Below are 17,746 nucleotides of genomic sequence, written 5' to 3' on the forward strand. Positions count from 1 at the left end.
TCAAGGGAAAGAGAGGGAAGAAGAGAGAGACCGAGAAGTGAGGCTGAGAATTGGGAAGGAAACTAAATGAGGCTCAGCTGGGAAAGAAGTCAGAACTCTGGACCAGCAAGCTCTGCGTAGAGAAGTGAGCAGAGCTTTGTCTCAGAGAAGCCCAGGGTATGAGAATTGTTTTTAAACAGCGTTCACTTTGTTAGCTTAATTATAAATGTAATTCATGCTCAACGTAGAAAATGTGGAAGCATAGGAAACACAAAGAAATGCCCATATCCTATCACAGAACTGAAAGAACCAAATGAGATGACATGTGTGAAGGGCCTGGCATGTCTGGGGCACTTATTACACACTAACTGCTGTTACAGTGTGAGGGAGAATCAACCCTTTTGCTCTGAGAATGAGACATTTATAATAAAGGCTAATGAAAGGTAGAAAAAATTATTTTGTAATTAGCCTTTTAAAATGTATGTTTATGAAAAATGTTAATTCTTCCTTACCCTAGCATGAGAATGACAAGTTGAAGAATCCTGAAGATTTGTGGGAATGTTTTGTAGGATTTGGTGTCAGTCTCTTCTTTATAAAGCACGAGGGGAGCCTTGTATCCCTGCCCTTCCTTGTCATTTATACAGACTGACAGCAGAGAGTACTGGGAGGAAATGTTTGCTGCCCACAAGCCTCATTTAGTTTCTCTTCCTCTGCTATTGATCTGTTAGGATTGTTTATAAATTTACTGATCACAAAGTTGTTCTATTTAAGTGCTTTGTGAATCACTTACACGCACGATAAACATTCACCCCAGCATTGGCCTTAAACCGCAGAAGATCTAGGTTTAGGGATGTTCGTTTCCAGCTTGTGGCCTCACCCCAGGTGTTTAGTGGGCATCTTTCTATAGACTGCAGCCAGGGCATAGTGCTGCATGGCTCCTAGCTGCCTCCCCTCGGGCAGCAGCCAAACTCCAGGAGCAAACTCTAATTGAGGCAGGCCTGTAAACGGCCCGATGGGGCCAGGTGTCCACAGAATCAGTTGGAGAGGAACACCAGGCAGCTCGAGTAAGACAGAAAGGGAAGAATGGAGCAGGGATTGGAGATGCTGACATCAGCCTGCTGAAAACTTGGGCCTGTCCCATCCCCTTTCTATGGCTCAGTATTTTCTTCTGTAAACTAAGGAAGTTGGGCTAGACTAGCTCTGTGATTCCTAGGAACTGGGGGCTAAAAGTCAGATTTGTGAGTCAGCAGTGTAGTAGTTTGTAGTGGTTGGTGAGAAAGAGGACAGTAGTTTAATGGGATGGAAGGGGATGGAAGAGCAGCTAAATAGAATGCTCAGCAGAACTGTGTGTTTAAGGGCAGAGAGAACTGTGCCTGTTTACAGGCAGCACAGAAGGTGCTAGTTGAAAGGAAAGTGGTAGATGGTAGGACAGTGAGGTAGCTACAGCTTGAACTTTGGATGACGCCTTGCGGCCTGGGCGCAGATCCTGAACCTGCTGGTCGCCAGCTGAGTGACTTTGGTCAAGTCACGTAACTTCCTTATATCTCAGTTCACTTGCCTCTAAAATGAGGATACTAATGCCGTACCTTGTAGAGCTGTCATGAGGTCACAGAATGAAAGCACCTGCAGCAGTGCTGGTATGTGCTAAAGAAGTGGCCCATGAGGAGGAGGAGGAAGATGGACAGTCAGACCTAGAGCTCAGGTAGGAGGGGTTATCTGTTGGGTGCTCATTCTGACTACTGGGATGCCCAGGTCAGCAGAGGTCTTGGTCTTCAGGGCAAGCCCTGAAAGCACCCACCCATTGCTGATCCTTTTCTTTTTGGCGGTACGTGGGCCTCCCACTGTTGTGGCCTCTCCCGTTGTGGAGCACAGGCTCTGGACGCGCAGGCTCAGCGGCCATGGCTCACGGGCCTAGCAGCTCCGCGGCACCTGGGATCCTCCCGGACCAGGGCACGAACCCGTGTCCCCTGCATCGGCAGGCGGACTCTCAACCACTGCGCCACCAGGGAAGCCCCTCTGATACTTTTTAATTTGTACTGTGCTTTATCCTACAGATTAGTCAGAAGAAGTTGAAAAAATATGAAAAAGAATATCACACCATGAGGGAACAGCAGGCCCAACAAGAAGACCCCATCGAGCGATTTGAGGTTTGTTTACGGCCTAGGTGATGTGAAGTGTTTTCAGCCTTTCATTTTACATAATTGCGCCTGTAACTAGCTTTAGTGAGTTCTTTTTAAAATTCAGTTTCACTATTTCTAGGTTCCAGTTTCAGTTTGAGTTTGCAAATGAGAAAGCAAGATTTGTTTTGCTTCAGACTAGCAGCCTAGTTTGTTACAGTTCGGTGGGCTTTTGTCACAGTTAATAAGAAGTAGCTGCTTGACAGTCACTTGAATTTAAGTATTTCTCTGTGGAGATAGAAAGTAAGCAGTCGTTGACTGGGCAGCACGTTAGGACCAGCCACATCTCCCGTGATTCCCGTAGGACTCAGCAATTAGTTTTGAGGGTTAACCTGAGAAGTTGTCATTTCCATCTGATTTTTATGTCTGTAACTGGTTTCTTTTTACCCATCAGCGGGAGAATAGGCGTCTACAAGAAGCTAACATGAGGTTGGAACAGGAAAATGATGACTTAGCCCATGAGCTGGTGACCAGTAAGATTGCACTGCGAAAGGACCTGGATAATGTAAGTCCAACTTGTCTGAAGGGATGATTATATTGAAACACTTCTCCCTTAATCAAGTGAAATCCTGGAATTTTAGTGTTTGTTGTTCTAGTTAGTGTTTCCCTCTTACGATCCACCTTGCTCTTGTCAGTACTGTTCCCTCCTCTCCTTCAGGATCATCCATGATCTCATTAAGGCCTCCTTACCGCATTCTTTTCTCATTATACAGCAAACCCTGAACGCCTTTCCAGACATTGATTGAAAGGTGTTTCTGGCTATTCTTATGTTATTGCAATTGGCAGTAGCATTTAATCACTATAATTTCCTTAACTTACCCCTAAGACAAGAACAGATCTTGTCATCCTGCACATCACGTGCCTGTTGGATAAGCACTGCCAATTGTAATAAAGCTCAGTGCCGCCGCAGCTTGCAATTTCATCAGGAATTTCTGTTGGCAGATATTCTGTTTTTCTTTGCTTCTCCTAATCTTAAAAGGTTTGAGATGATGGCATTCCTGGCAGGGTGTTTGTCCAATTTCTATACTACAGGCTTCCTATAGTGCACTCTCTCATTCATGGTTTAGGTTGAGGTTGGCGAACGTTTTCTGTAAAGGGACAGATAGTAAATATTTTAGGCTTTGTGGGCCACGTGGTCTCTGTTGCAACTATGTAACTCTGCCATTGGTGCCTACACAATAAATAAACGAATGCACATGGCTGTGTCCCAGTAAAACTTTATTTGCGAGAATAGGTGGCAGGCTGGCTTTGGCGCTTGGACAAAGTTTGGCAGCACCTGACTTACGTTTCCCTTCAGGCTCCTGAGATTACTTTTCTGCTTGTTGATTTTCCTGAGGCTAGAGAGATAGGCTTAGGCTGTTGAGGGTTTACAGGGGACTTAACATAATATATTGAACCCCTTAGGATCTGTGAACTTCACAAGGTCCTTGACAGCCACCAAACATGTATGAAAATATTGTGTACTACTGTATTTCTCTGACAGTCTTTGCTTTCATTAGATTCTCCAAGTGAGTCACACCGCAGATGAAGAGGAAGAGAGATGGCAGTATCTACTGGTTCTTATTACTTCTCTTTAGAAATAGAATAATGGAGTAAAATTTTGAACAGGTCTGGATTCTACCATCAGCTACTCTACTGTCAAGCAGAGTGAAGTGTGGGGAGGTGGAATAATAGCTGTGTCCAAGAGTATAGTGAGAATTACGTGATTTGGTGTGTATGAAAGTGCAGGAATTAGGCACAGGCAGTGTTGTTTCACTCTCTTTGTCTGATTGTCAGCTATAAGTAGCTGCAGGTAACTGGGAAGACTCCTTTTTCCAGTTTTTCCAGGAAGGGTGTTGCAAGGCCATTAGCCCTCAGTAACCAGAACCTGGAGATCCCGTTGCTTTTTGGTTTACCACAGTCTCCTTAGGTTGGAGTTTCCTCCCTGTGGTGCAGGTTCCCAGCATACCCTCTGATCTTCTTTGTAGAAACACTATGAGAATCATTCCCTCACTGTTTAGGCATTTCTGCCAAGTGAGTGGAGGGAGGTGGGTGTACACTGAGCAGGGTAATTGCTGGAGCAAAAATCACAGTGTGCACCTGTGATGGCTCTTCTAGCAGCTGTAGGTCATGCAGAAAGGAAGTGAAAAAGAAAAGAAAATGGGTCCTGTACTAGAGCTTTGTATTCTACAATGAAATTATATTAAGAGGCAACTTAAGATAAAATTCCAGGCAGATTTTTAGTTTGAGCTGTTGCATTTGCCAGTCTGATGGGACCAGAAGTAACATTGATGCTCTCCTAGTTTAAGGTGGAAAATACACTTCGTAGGTTCTTGAAGCCTGCCTCTAAAGAGGGTAAAAGCCTTTTTTTAACTTGTCTTTGCCTGGCACAGTAGTCAAAGAGCTAGGTTACATTTCTGATATCGGAAGTGAGAAATAGTAAAAATACTCTATGATGATGTATGTGACAGGCACAGTGAGAAGCACTTTGTTAAACTCTACTATCTCTTATCCTTACGTCAGCCTTGTAACATGAGCCCCATTTATGGATAAGGATTTTTTAACAATAAAGAAACTTGAGACTCAAGAGAGAGGAAGGCACCCAGGAGGAAGCAGAGCCAGGAATGTAACCCAGGTGCATCTAATTGAAACACCCAGGCCTTTTCTGTAATGCCACACTGTCTCCAAAATAAATATGGAACAAGAAGCTATGGTTTGATGTCATAACTACATCAAAAATATACTGACACCTAACAGAACATTTCTTAAGCACTTACAGAGTTCTAGACACTGCTCCACGTGCTGTGTACTTACTGTCAAATCCTCCAAACAACCCTTGTGTAAAGGATACAGTTACGATCCCCATTTCACTGATGAGGCCAAAAGAGGTTAAATGTCTTACACAGTCACACTGTTAGTGGCAGAGCCCTTAGACTGCAATCCAGCTGGCCTGCTGCTCTTAACTTGGCTCAGAGGAGCAGGAACCCTGTTGCCACTAGGGCTCAGGAATAGCAAACTGGGGTCCCATCGTCCAGCCATCGACGGTGCTAAGAAAACAGAGCTTTTCACACTAAACGTTGAGTCCCTTTCCAAGTTAGTCTTCTCTCGTATCGTTTGAATCATCACGGAAAATCAGTTAGGTTCTGAAGTGAGGGCTGTGGGGTCCTCTCAGCGTGTTTTGGCTTCAGGGACTTAGATTTCTGAAAGAACTTCATCATGCCCTTTCACTCTTCCCTTTCTGCATCCCAGAGAAAAGCTCTCATATGTGGCTTACAGAATTTCCAGAACCCTCTTTGTATTTCCAACTGATTTTATTATCACTTTTGTTATTCCTCACCTGTCATTTCTGTTACTTGTCACAAAGCAGCTATGGAGAGATCCCCGGTCAGCTACTGAGTCCCTAGGTGACTCCATCCAAGCTTTCTCCTCTATGAAATGGGAGTGATGCGTGGACCTGACATTAAGGCATTGGTGCTAAAGGCTGAGAGGGAACCTATGGAAGGTACCTGGCACAGGGCTGATAGGACCTCACCTGAGTCCCCTCTGGCATGGTTGCTCTCTACATTGAGACTGTAATGTGAGAGTGATGGAAACAGACTCAGGAGCCCAACTCCTGGGATTTGAATTCTGGCTCCACTGCATTCTGGTTCTCTGAACTTGAGCAGGCTGCTAAACTTTCCCGACTGAATTACTTTGGTCTCTTTATCAAAAATCAATTGAGGGCTTCCCTGGTGGCGCAGTGGTTGAGAGTCCGCCGGCCGATGCAGGGGACACGGGTTCGTGCCCCGGTCCGGGAAGATCCCACATGCCGCGGAGTGGCTGGGCCCATGAGCCATGGCTGCTGAGCCTGCGTGTCTGGAGCCTGTGCTCCGCAACGGGAGAGGCCACAACAGTGAGAGGCCCGCATATCGCAAAAAAAAAAAAAAAAAAATCAATTGACCTGGGCTTCCCTGGTGGCGCAGTGGTTGAGAGTCCACCTGCTGATGCAGGGGCTGCGGGTTCGTGCCCCGGTCCGGGAAGATCCCACATGCCACGGAGTGGCTGGTCCTGTGAGCCATGGTTGCTGAGCCTGCATGTCCGGAGCCCATGCTCCGCAACGGGAGAGGCCACAACAGTGAGAGGCCCGCGTACCGCAAAAAAAAAAAAAAAAAAAAAAAAAAATCAATTGACCTGTATGTATGGGTCTCCTCGATTCTGTATCTACTCCATTGATGTATTCGTCTATCGTTAATGCCAATACCACAGTCATAATTACTCAGGTCATGGGAGTCCTCCAATTTTATTGTTCTTTTTAAAAAATAATTTGGCTACTGTAAATAATTTGCATTTCTATATAAATACTAGAATCAGTTTGTCAACTTCTAGAAATAAAAGCCTTCTGGGATTTTGAGTGGGGTTGTATTGAATCTGTAAATTAGCTTGGGGAGTATATTAACATCTGAGCAGTGATTGAACCTTCCAATCCATGAATATGTTACAATTTTCATTTATTTAGGTCTTTTTCAATTTCAGCATTGTGTTCTTAGTTTTCAGTTTACAAGATTTGCACATATTTTAATCTGTTATTAAGGGTAATTTTTTCTTTCTTTTTTTAAATAAATTTAATTTATTTATTTTTGGCTGTGTCATTGGGTCTTCGTTGCTGCGTGTGGGCTTTCTTCTAGTTGTGGCGAGCGAGGGGTACTCTTCACTGCAGTGCGCAGGCTTCTCATTGTTGCAGATCACGGGCTCTAGGTGCATGTGCTTCAGTAGTTGTGACACGCGGGCCCAGTAGTTGTGGCTCGCAGGCTCTAGAGCGCAGGCTCAGTAGTTGTGGCGCACAGGCTTAGTTGTTCCATGGCATGTGGGATCTTCCCAGACCAGGGATCGAACCCGTGTCCCTTGAATTGGCAGGTAGATTCTTAACCACCGTGTCACCAGGGAAGTCCCAAGGGTAATTTTTTCTTAATTGCATTTTCCAATTATTTATTGCTAGTCTCTAGAAATACAGTTGATTACATGACCTTGTATCCTGTGACCTTGCTAAATCACTTACTATTCTTGTAGCTTTTTTGTTTATTTTTTAGGATTTTCCACATACACAATCATATCATCTCTGAATAAAGACAGTTTTACTTCTTTTCAAGTCATTCTGTCTTTTTTCCCTTGCCTTCCTGCACTGACTGGGACCTTCGGAACAATATTGGATGGTGAGAGTGGACCTCATCACCTTGTTCCAGTTAGCTGTAGGTTTTCCATAGGTCAGGTTGAGGAAGTTCTCCTTTCTTCCTGTTTGCTGAGAGTTGTCATGAATGGGTGTTGAATTTGATCAAATGATCTTCCTGCATCTGTTGAGGTGATTATTTGCTATTTTTCCTAATTCTCTCAGTACAGTGAAGTGTAGACAAACTGATTTTTCAGTGTACACAAACATTGCATTCCTAGGAAACGTGGGGTTTCTTTTTTCTTTTAAGATTTTTATTTGTATTAAAGATTTTTGTGTTGCTAAGGAATATTTGTCTGGAGTTTCTTTAATGTTTTTGTCTGGTTTTGATATCAGGGAAATGCTAGCCTTCTAAAATGAACTGGGAGTTGTTCCCTCCTATTTTTTAAGGACTTTTTGTGGGATTGTTCCTTGATTTAAATCTTTAATTTAATTCCCTAATGAAAGCACGTGGGCCTGGAGTTTTCTTAGCAAGAAAAAAAATTTTTTTTTTTTTCTTGCTGCGTTGGGTCTTCGTTGCTGCGCGCAGGCTTTCTCTAGTTGTGGCGAGCGGGGGCTACTCTTCATTGCAGTGCACAGGCTTCTCGTTGTGGTGGCTTGTTGCGGAGCATGGGCTCTAGGCACGGGCTTCAGTAGTTGTGGCGCACGGGCTTAGTTGCTCCGCAGCATGTGGGATCTTCCCAGACCAGGGATTGAGGCCGTGTTCCCTGCATTGGCAGGCGGATTCTTAACCACTGCGCCACCAGGGAAGTCCAGCAGGAAATTATTTAATTATGATTTCAGATATAGAGCTATTCAAATTTTCTAATTCTTCATGTGTACATTTTTATACTTTGTGCCTTTCAAGTGATTTATCCATTTCATCTTAGTTGTCAGATATATAGGCACAGAGTCGTTGATATTCCCTTATTCTTTTAATGTTTATAGGATGGATTTGTTGAAGTCTTCTCTCTTTCATTACTGATATGGGTAATTTGTATCTTTTCCCTTTTTTCCTTAATCAGTCTACTAACTAGAAGTTTATCAATTGTGTTGATTTCTTTAAAACCAAGCTTTTGGTTTTGTTGATTTCTTTTTCTTTTATTGACTTCTGCTTTTTATTATCTCCTACTTTTCTTTTGGTTTAATTTGTTCTTTTTCTGGCTACTTAAAGAAGAAGCTTAGTCATTGATTTGGACCTTTCATCTTTTCTAAAATAAGCATTTAAAGTTATAAATCTCCCTGAAGCACTATTTCAGCTACATCTCACACATTCTGATGTGTCGTGTTTTTATTTTCATTCACTTCTTGTGATTGCTTCTTTGATCTCTGAGTTAATTAGTAGTGTGTTGTTTAATTTTTAACTATTAGGGATTTGTCCCCGAAATTTTTCTGTTGTTGATTTCTGATTTAATTCAGTTGTCATCAGGGTACATATTTTTTCTGATTTTATTGCTTTTAAAACATACTTATGCTTATTTTAGGGCCTTCCATATTGTCTGATGGGTGGATGTGCCACATGCTCTTGGAGAGTTTGTGTGTCCTGTTGTTGTCGGTGGGGCGTTCTGTCATGTCACTTCTGTCAAGTTGATTGACTTCCACGGATTTACTGCCTTTCTCTTTATTTGTTCTATCACTTACTGAGAGAACAGTGAGGAAATCTGTAACTCTGTGCACTTATCTATTTCTCCTTTCAGTTATGTCAGTTTTTTGTTTCCTGTAATTTGAATTTATGAATGCATTTCAGATTTACTGCCTTCTGGAGTGACTCTTTTATTGTTATGAAATGTCCCTCTTTGTCCGTGGTTAATACTCTTTGTTCTGAGATCTACTTCGTCTGATGTTAATATAGCCATTCCGACTTTCATGGTATTTCATGGTATATCCTTTTCCATACTTTTACTTTTAACATATCTGTGTCTTTATATTTAAAATGGGGTTTTGTAGCCAGCATATAGTTGGATCTTGCTTTTTGAAATTTAGTCTGATAATCTCCTTCTTTTGATTGGAATGTTTAGACCAGTTACATTTAATGTAATTATTTATATGGTATATTTAACTCTACCACCTTGCTGTTTGTTCTCCATTTGTTGTATTTGCTTTTTCTTTCTTTTTTCCCCTTTTCTGCCTTCTTTGGTTTAATTGGGTATTTTCATGATTTCATTTTATCTCCTTTACTGCCTTATTCGCAGTTCTGGAGCGCTCAGATCTCCAGAGCTCTACTCCACAGGTTCCAGCCACCTCAGCATCTCTGACCCCCTACCTCTGCCTCCTGAACCCTTTGAGGCCTATGCTCTGTTTGGAACCCCTCACCCTGCTCCTTGGTCCAGAAGTGCCTCTAGGCAGAAAGCCAGAATGGTAGTAAGACCTTGCTTGTTTCCTTTCTCCCAGGAACCACAATTCTGCATTTGTTTTTAGTGTCAGCAAACAGTAGTTTTATGTATTTCGTCCAGTGTTTTGTTTACAGTGAGAGGGTAAATCTGGTCCTGGTTAGTCCTTTATGACCAGAAGCGGAAGTCTGGATTTGTGTTTATCGCCAGATGTTCCCTCCTTATGTGCTTATGGAAGTAGAATGACTGTGCAGCAAGTGTGGTGCCATAAGAGGACCCTGGTTGGTCAGTCCAGTGGCCTGTGTGCACCTTCCTATTGACACAGCCTTGAGAGTCAGCTCTTGGAGTGATGGCACAAATGCTGGGCTTAATGTTGAGAGACCTTGTTTCGGATTCCAGCTCTGCTACATGCCTTGTGCAAGCTTGGGGAAATCACTTCCCCATCTAAATTTTTTTCTAAACTGGGTAATCAGGATGGGCAAGGAAGACTCTTGAGTCCATGACCTGGCTGTCCCGTACTTCTTAGAATCAGTCTTATCTACCATGGGAGTGATGGTGAGTAACTGAGAGAATATAAGTATGTGCTACAGGTTCCAAAGTACTGTTCAGAAGATGTTAACTGGGTCCAGGGGAGAGAAGGGAGAGGTAACAGGATGTTCTGTTGATTAAAGTAAAACAGAATCTTTGACAGGACTTTATTCTTCTTTGTTATTTCCTCTTTTGTTTGATTCCTATTTCCATTTTGATTGCTACTGGGGTTTGAACTAGAGGTGATTGTAAGCCACTCACCGGAAAGGACAGGCCTTAACCAGGACCCCATTTAATTGCACGCATAGGCAAGTGACTGATGGCCTTGTGAGTTGCATATCATGCCATTCTCAGTTCTCCATTTAAAGCCCCAGCCTCCTGGAGCCTATGCCTCCCGAAGAAAGTACGTCAGAAGATGTGGTGTTGTAGAAAGCAGAGGGGCTCAGCTACACCACTTCAGCTAGGTGACATCTGAAATGCTCTTTAATTTCAGGGAAACCACCATCCATTGTCAGAGGAGGTTGGATAGAAGGAGCTGGCAAAGACCTTCTGTATCTAGCACTCTGTAGCTAGGAGCTTCCACCTCCTTTCCTCGACTGCCTTCTAACATGCTGCAGTCTCTCATTCTTCAGTTATCCTTGGACTCTCCAGTGTCAGGGACTGTATTTGTCGGGTACAGGTGTATCATTTTCACTTGGACCCAAAGATCTGCCCACCAGACCTTTGCATGCTTTAGAAAAAAACTGGGGTGGAAGATGGCCATTTCAGATAATAAAAGGAGAGTGCTAGCGAAGGGGTGCCTTTGTCAGGTGACAGTGAGAGCAAAATGCAGAACTTATTTGATTAAGCAGAGCAAATACTGAGAGTTTGGAAGAAGAAAACCAGAATTTATTATTACTATTAATGATAATGACACCTACCTTTTGTTGAGTGTTTACTATATGCCAGGCACTGTGCTGAGTCCATTCCACGCCTTATCTCTCAGCTGAAGATCGTGAAGCTCAGAGACGTTCTCAGTGACTTGTCCGAGTGGCACACAGTCGGGGAGCAGTGGGAGTCAAGGCCAGGCTGTCTGACGAAGGCGAGCTCCTAGCTACTGACCCGCACTGCCTCTGGGCAGGAGACGGGGCCAGACACTTGTGCGTGAGTGTAGTCTCAGCGAGACCTTGGGCATATCACATCCCCTCTCTGGATCACAGTTTCCTCATCATCTTAAAATTGGATTGTTCTGGGTAATTCAAATCCCTTTCAGTTCTCACTTCTTGTTCTTTAACAGCACCTCTTAAATGTTTCAGGCTGAGGAAAAGGCAGATGCACTGAATAAGGAGCTGCTTATGACCAAACAGAAATTGATTGATGCAGAGGAAGAGAAAAGACGGCTGGAAGAAGAGTCTGCTCAGGTGAGGGGAGCTTTGCCCCTCCCACATTCCTCTGTGTCTTGCAAATACTTGAGAGCTGGGAGTTCACTGGTGGCTTCCTGTTGGCACTGGAGAACCCAGAGACAGCTGGCTTCAGTTTCTCTCCAAAGGCCTTTTGTATTTACTGTGAAAAGCATAATGGTTCTTAATAATTAAAATGTAGGGGGAGACAGTGGGCCAAAGCCCATCCTTCACTGGGGCAGGAGAAATTCCTGTGTGTCAGCGTCTGAGTGTGACAAGAGGGTTAGCATTTCTGACAAAGGAAGACAGACATCACATAATGTCTGGCTCTTCCCCTACCTGTCCACCGACATCTCCCCCACAGAGCAAACTCTGGAAGGCTTGTCCTGAGCATAGCCCCTGGGCGCAGACTCACAGCCATAGGAAGAGCTTTGGGTGCTGCATGCCCCAGAGCAGGCGGGCTCTCCTTCACCATCCACCTTCTCGTCTCAGTCAGGCTGCCTGAGGTGAGAGATGGCGGGGCGCCTCCCACATAATCCATGAGGCACTGAAGGAGCAGCAGTCCTCCCGTTAGCTCTTCCTCTGCATTTGCTTTGTGTTACCTCTCAGCTCAGGATCCCAGGTAGGGCTGCACTGACAGGGAGGAACTTCAGCAAAAGCCGCAAGCTGAAAGTTCAGAAGTTTTGACTGTTCTCTCCTAGCAACAAGAGTAGGGTTAATGGGCTTCCCTGGTGGCGTAGTGGTTGAGAGTCCGCCTGCCGATGCAGGGGACATGGGTTCGTGCCCCGTTCCGGGAAGATCCCACATGCTACGGAGCGGCTGGGCCCGTGAGCCATGGCCGCTGAGCCTGTGCTCCGCAACGGGAGAGGCCACAGCAGTGAGAGGCCTGCGTACCAGAAAAAAAAAAAAAAAAAAAAAAAGAGTAGGGTTAGTAGTGCTGAGAGTGAGGAAGAAGGGAAGGGAGTTACCTCCAGTAGGTCAGGCACTTTGGGGAAAGACCAGCGCTAAGCGCGGAGTGACAGAGCTTCGCTTGTATTTCCCTTAACATTCACTTTTGCTTTTCTTAATGTACGCAGTTAAAAGAAATGTGTCGTCGGGAACTCGACAAGGCAGAATCTGAGATTAAAAAAAACAGTTCTATCATCGGTGACTACAAGCAGGTGGGTCCGTGCACCCTGGAATTGGGCCATGTTCTCTGGAAGCCCTGCTTGCCTGCACAAGATGTCTTCTCCACACCCACACGCATCCCTGCTTGGCGACTTGCACTGACGAGTCCCTTCGCTTCACTGGACAAGTTACTGCACTGCTTTTCAACTGTAAAATAAGGGAAATCGTCGCTCACGCACAGAACTGTTGTGAGGAGTCCGTGAGGGTATCTTTGTGCAGCACCTGGCATAGTTCCCTCACATAAGCAGGCACTTAATACATGGAAGCCCCCGAGTGCTTGGGAGCACTTCAGACTCATGATGTAGAACCACCTCTCTCCCCAGCGGGTTGCATTTTGAGAACATAACTGAATTGGTCTTATTTCTTTCTGTACTGGGATCTCGTGCTGGCTCCTGAGTCTGGCAGTGTCTGTAAACAGTGGCCATCGAGCGTGGCACTGATAGGTCCCTGCAGGTCCTAGGCCAGTGGATGCGGGGGTGGGAGAGCCAGAGGCACCTCTGCCCGCCTGTCGTCTCACACCCCCTCCTGCTCAGTGCTGTCCCAGTTCCACTCCATAGTCCAGCTTCCACTGCAGAGCTCATCCCGAGCCCAAGTTGTGCGGATTATGACTCTGCTGAAGAGATTGTCATTTTCTATTATGTTTGTTTCTTCAGATTTGTTCTCAGTTGAGTGAAAGATTAGAGAAGCAGCAGACTGCTAATAAAGTGGAAATTGAAAAAATTCGGGTAAGTCTTCCTTTATCAAAGAGATTTTATACCACCTAGTTCATTTTATGGCTATATTCAGCACAAAAAGTTTGGGGAGGGAGTATTCTGCTTTTTTTTTTTTTTAATAACCTACCACTATTAATAACAATACTATCTTTTTTTTTAAAATAAATTTATGTATTTATTTATTTTGGGCTGCATTGGGTCTTTGTTGCTGTGCGTGGGCTTTCTCTAGTTGCGGCGGGCAGGGGCTACTCTTCGTCGTGGTGTGCGGGCTTCTCGTTGCAGTGGCGTCTCTTGCTGCCGAGCAGAGGCTCCGGGTGCACGGGCTTCAGCAAGCAGTTGTGGCGTGCAGCCTCAATAGTTGTGGCGCACAGGCTTAGTTGCTCCGTGGCATGTGGGATCTTCCCGGACCAGAGCTCGAACCCGTGTCCCCTGCGTTGGCAGGCGGATTCGTAACTACTGCGCCACCAGGGAAGTCCCTGGGTATTCTGCTTTGATTTCAAAAATGAGGGAAACTGATGAGTACCTGACAAGGTGGCTACAACTGACAACTGATATTCTGCCTCTCTCCTCTAGGCAGGGGATACAGATAAGACCAGAAGAGCTCTGGCATTAGATCTCAAAATACAAGTGTCCCTCTTCCTTACAAATTTGTGTAACGTCCTCCTCTGTGCTAACTTCACTTGTAAAAAGACAAAACAAAACACAAGAGCCCCAGGACTTCAGGTGTTGTCTGTGATTACTGCAGCACCCTGGTGAGGTGGAAGAGTCCTGCAGGTGACAGGCTGTGCGTGAGGGTGGGGCGCAGAGGCCAGGTCACTCCCCACATTGTTCTGTAGCAGGGGGACACTCCCCTTCTGAGCTCAATTCCTCTTGCTGTAATGGGCCCAGGTACAATGAGAACCTGAGTTTTTAATGTTTGCTTGCCAATTTGAGGGTTTTTGTAACTTGGTGCTTTCTTTCTTTATTATTAGAATACTTTTCAGATTTTACTGAGATGAGTAATTTACTGAAAGATACTGTACTAACATGTTTACAACTCTGGACAGAAACGTGGGGGAGTCCATGGCCATGTCTGCACAAACCAGCATTTTACCTGGAGCAAGATGATACCTGGCCTCCATTATAAGTAGTGTTTAACCAGCAGTACCTATTTTTTAAACAAAATTTATTTTCTGATGCTAAAACTAATAATGTTCATTGCAGAAAATTTGGAAAATGAGTAAAGGAGGAAAAAGAACCCTTATAATCTTGTTACCCACAGACAACATCATCGTTAACACTTTGGCGTGTATTCTTTCAGTCTTTGTTCTAACATAGAAAATTTCATTCACTCTAAGGCATTTTTTTCACATTTACATCTGAAATTGGGACATATTTTATAACTCATGGCTTTTTGTGGTTTAATTGGCAGAATATTTTCTTAGAGGAAAACGAAATGATGTTTTCTTACAGTCATTGCCATCTTATTTTCATGAAATGTGGTATATCCTTGTAGCTATACTTTAAAGACATTTTTGTGTCCTAGTTTACCCAGCACTTAAACATTTTTACCATGTTACGAAAAATTCCTCAAAAACTTTTCTGAGGCTGTGTACTTCCTTGTATAAATATAGCACATCCTATTTAATTTTTCCCAGTAGCTGGATAGTTTATCTCCCCACCCCTTTTTTGTGTCTCTAATTCTGTAGTGAAATTCCTTGTATGTAAATCTGTATCTAGTCACTGCTTTTTCATTTTTTTTGTTTGTTTTTTTTTTTTTTTTTTTTTTTTGCAGTATGTGGGCCTCTCACTGTTGTGGCCTCTCCCGTTGCGGAGCACAGGCTCCAGACGCGCAGGCTCACCAGCCATGGCTCACGGGCCCAGCCGCTCTGCGGCATGTGGGATCCTCCCGGACCGGGGCATGAACCTGCGTCCCCTGCATTAGCAGGCGGACTCTCAACCACTGCACCACTAGGGAAGCCTGATTTTTCATCTTTTTAGCCAAGGTTCCTAGAAGTGAGATGACTGGATCAAGACCTAAGAATATTTGTGTTGCTTTTGGTGTGTAACACCAGGTGACTTTTCCAGTAGGTCATCTGCCAGTTTACAGAGAGAACACAGTTTTTCAGAAGCTGTAGTGCTCTGCAGAGAAGCCATCTCTTGGCTCCCCAGAAAGGAGGTGCTCACACCTTCATGTCTTCTTTGTCTCTTCACATCTGACATTCAATTTCAGCAAAATGTGGATGACTGTGAGCGCTGCCGGGAATTTTTCAACAAAGAAGGGCGCATAAAGGGCATCAGCTCAGCTAAGGAAGTTTTGGATGAGGACACAGATGAGGAGAAGGAAACACTCAAGAACCAGCTGAGAGAGATGGAACTGGAACTGGCACAAACCAAGCTGCAGCTGGTGGAAGCTGAGTGTAAGATCCAGGTAACAGCTGCCTCTGTGCCCCCGGCCAGCCCTCTGCCCCTGGTGTGGCGGGACCCAGACCTGCACGGGGTCAGGATTTCCCTGGTGTGGGCTAGAAACCCCAGAAATGATCTTCATGGTTTGGGGTTTTTTTCCCTTTTAAACTTGAACCATAATCCTCATGGGAAGAAGCCCATTACTTGCTATTTACTAGTGGATGTTTAATTAGCATTTAGCCTGTCCTAACGATTGGACTTTCTCATAATGAGAATTATCCATCAAACTTGGAATCTTTCTGCTGGAGCAGAGAATGCATGATTTGAAATCACAGCTGCACCACCAAACTCTTTGACCTTGGGTTAGTAGTAACCTCCTTTCACCTCAGGTTCCTCCTCTGCCAGTGGAGGTGATGAGGGATCACTCTGATGGTTTGCTCTGAGGACTAAAAAAGATAATGCACGGGAAGGGCTCAGCACGATATCTGAGGGCTTCACAAATACAGGCTTTTATGCCCCCGCTCCCGTCACTTACCCAGCTTTGTGACTTTGGACATATTACCTAATTTATCTGGGCCTCCTTTCCTTTTGGAGAAACGGGGGCTTGTTTTGTTCATCGTTATACTGCATGGCTAGTTCCATCAGGCCTGATGCTGAGCACAAGGTAGGCACCAGGCACAGTTCGCAGAAGGAACCAAGTTCAGGACTAAAGCTTAAGCCCTGGTCTTCGTATCATACACGGTACCTGGGCGTCTACTTCGCCCAGGCCCGGTTCTCACTGTTGGGGCCGCACAGCTAGCACGTGGCCTCCGTGACCATCCAAGGCGGCGAGGAGAGGCCTCACCAAGGACAGTATCTGGGCTGTAGTCCGAGAGTGAGCAGAGGTTGCTGCTGGAGAAAAGACAGAACAGTGAGCCTTCCTGGTGGAGGGCATGGTGTGTCAGGCAGCACAGAGGGAGGAGAGGGCCTGCCTGGAAGGGCCTGTAGGAAGTAGGGGTGGAAGTGGGTGCCAAGCTGGAAGAGTCTCTGCCCAGACTCTGAAGCATCTCGGACATCTTGCTAGGGGGTCTAGGCTTGAAAGGCTCTTGCCGGAAATTAATGCTGCATTCTTAGGTAGAACATTTGGTCTGTCTCCTGGTATGCAGTGGGTGGACGGAGAGGGAGACATTCAGGTGGGAGGCCGTTTTAATAAGTAGACGAGGCAAGAAATGAGGAGGTCTTAACTAGGAAATCTCCCAGAGCTTTAGGCACTCCAGATCTTTCTATGCCACTTTGAGAACTGGGGGAATTTCCAGAGCCCTCTCAAGAGGAAATAGACTGAATTCTTGTCTTGGCTCGGCTCTGGGGAGGCAGTGTCATTAGCACTGGAGACCAGCATCCTCACGTACGTCGTTCCTCTTCCAGGACTTGGAGCACCATTTAGGCCTTGCCCTCAACGAGGTACAGGCGGCCAAGAAGACGTGGTTTAACCGAACACTGAGCTCCATAAAGACGGCAACTGGGGTTCAAGGGAAAGAGACTTGCTGAGAGCAGCTGCTGCCTCCAGACACCTTCAGAAAACATGACACCTTTTGTTGCCTTCTTTGGCCAGATGTGTGATTCTGTGACATGTCCCAGGACCAGAATGTACCTAAGTCAGATCCATAGAAGCATGTGGGTAGGTTGTTGGACCAGAGCTCATGAAGCAGGCAGCCTGTGCGGTAAGGCCCTCCTCACTCCTGATACTAACAGGCCTGCCGGCTGGCCTGCCACCCTGGACGTTCCAGAAAGCCACTCCTCCGTGTGACCTCCGGGCCTCTTCCCGGTTAGGTCAGCTCCTCACCCAGCCCAGCGGCTGAGTGACATTATCAGAGTCTGGGGATCCTTCAGGCCTTTGGTTTTTTTCTAAACCTTTAATCTTTTTTTTTAAAATACACATATTATTATA

General features: G+C 45.1%; 1 protein-coding gene across 1 annotated transcript in view; it reads left to right on the forward strand.

Annotated features, from left to right (window-relative positions):
• RABGAP1 (RAB GTPase activating protein 1) overlaps nt 1-17,346 on the forward strand; it is a 155,620-nt gene extending 138,274 nt beyond the window's left edge. The window contains exons 19-25 of the mRNA XM_065879947.1: nt 2,034-2,126; nt 2,551-2,661; nt 11,471-11,575; nt 12,631-12,714; nt 13,375-13,446; nt 15,647-15,844; nt 17,224-17,346. Coding sequence (XP_065736019.1) covers nt 2,034-2,126; nt 2,551-2,661; nt 11,471-11,575; nt 12,631-12,714; nt 13,375-13,446; nt 15,647-15,844; nt 17,224-17,346 — 786 coding nt within the window. The remainder of the gene's footprint in view (nt 1-2,033; nt 2,127-2,550; nt 2,662-11,470; nt 11,576-12,630; nt 12,715-13,374; nt 13,447-15,646; nt 15,845-17,223) is intronic.
• Nucleotides 17,347-17,746: the final 400 nt, after the last annotated feature.

This window comes from Phocoena phocoena, chromosome 6, assembly GCF_963924675.1.
Source record: "Phocoena phocoena chromosome 6, mPhoPho1.1, whole genome shotgun sequence".
Lineage (NCBI taxonomy): Eukaryota > Metazoa > Chordata > Mammalia > Artiodactyla > Phocoenidae > Phocoena > Phocoena phocoena.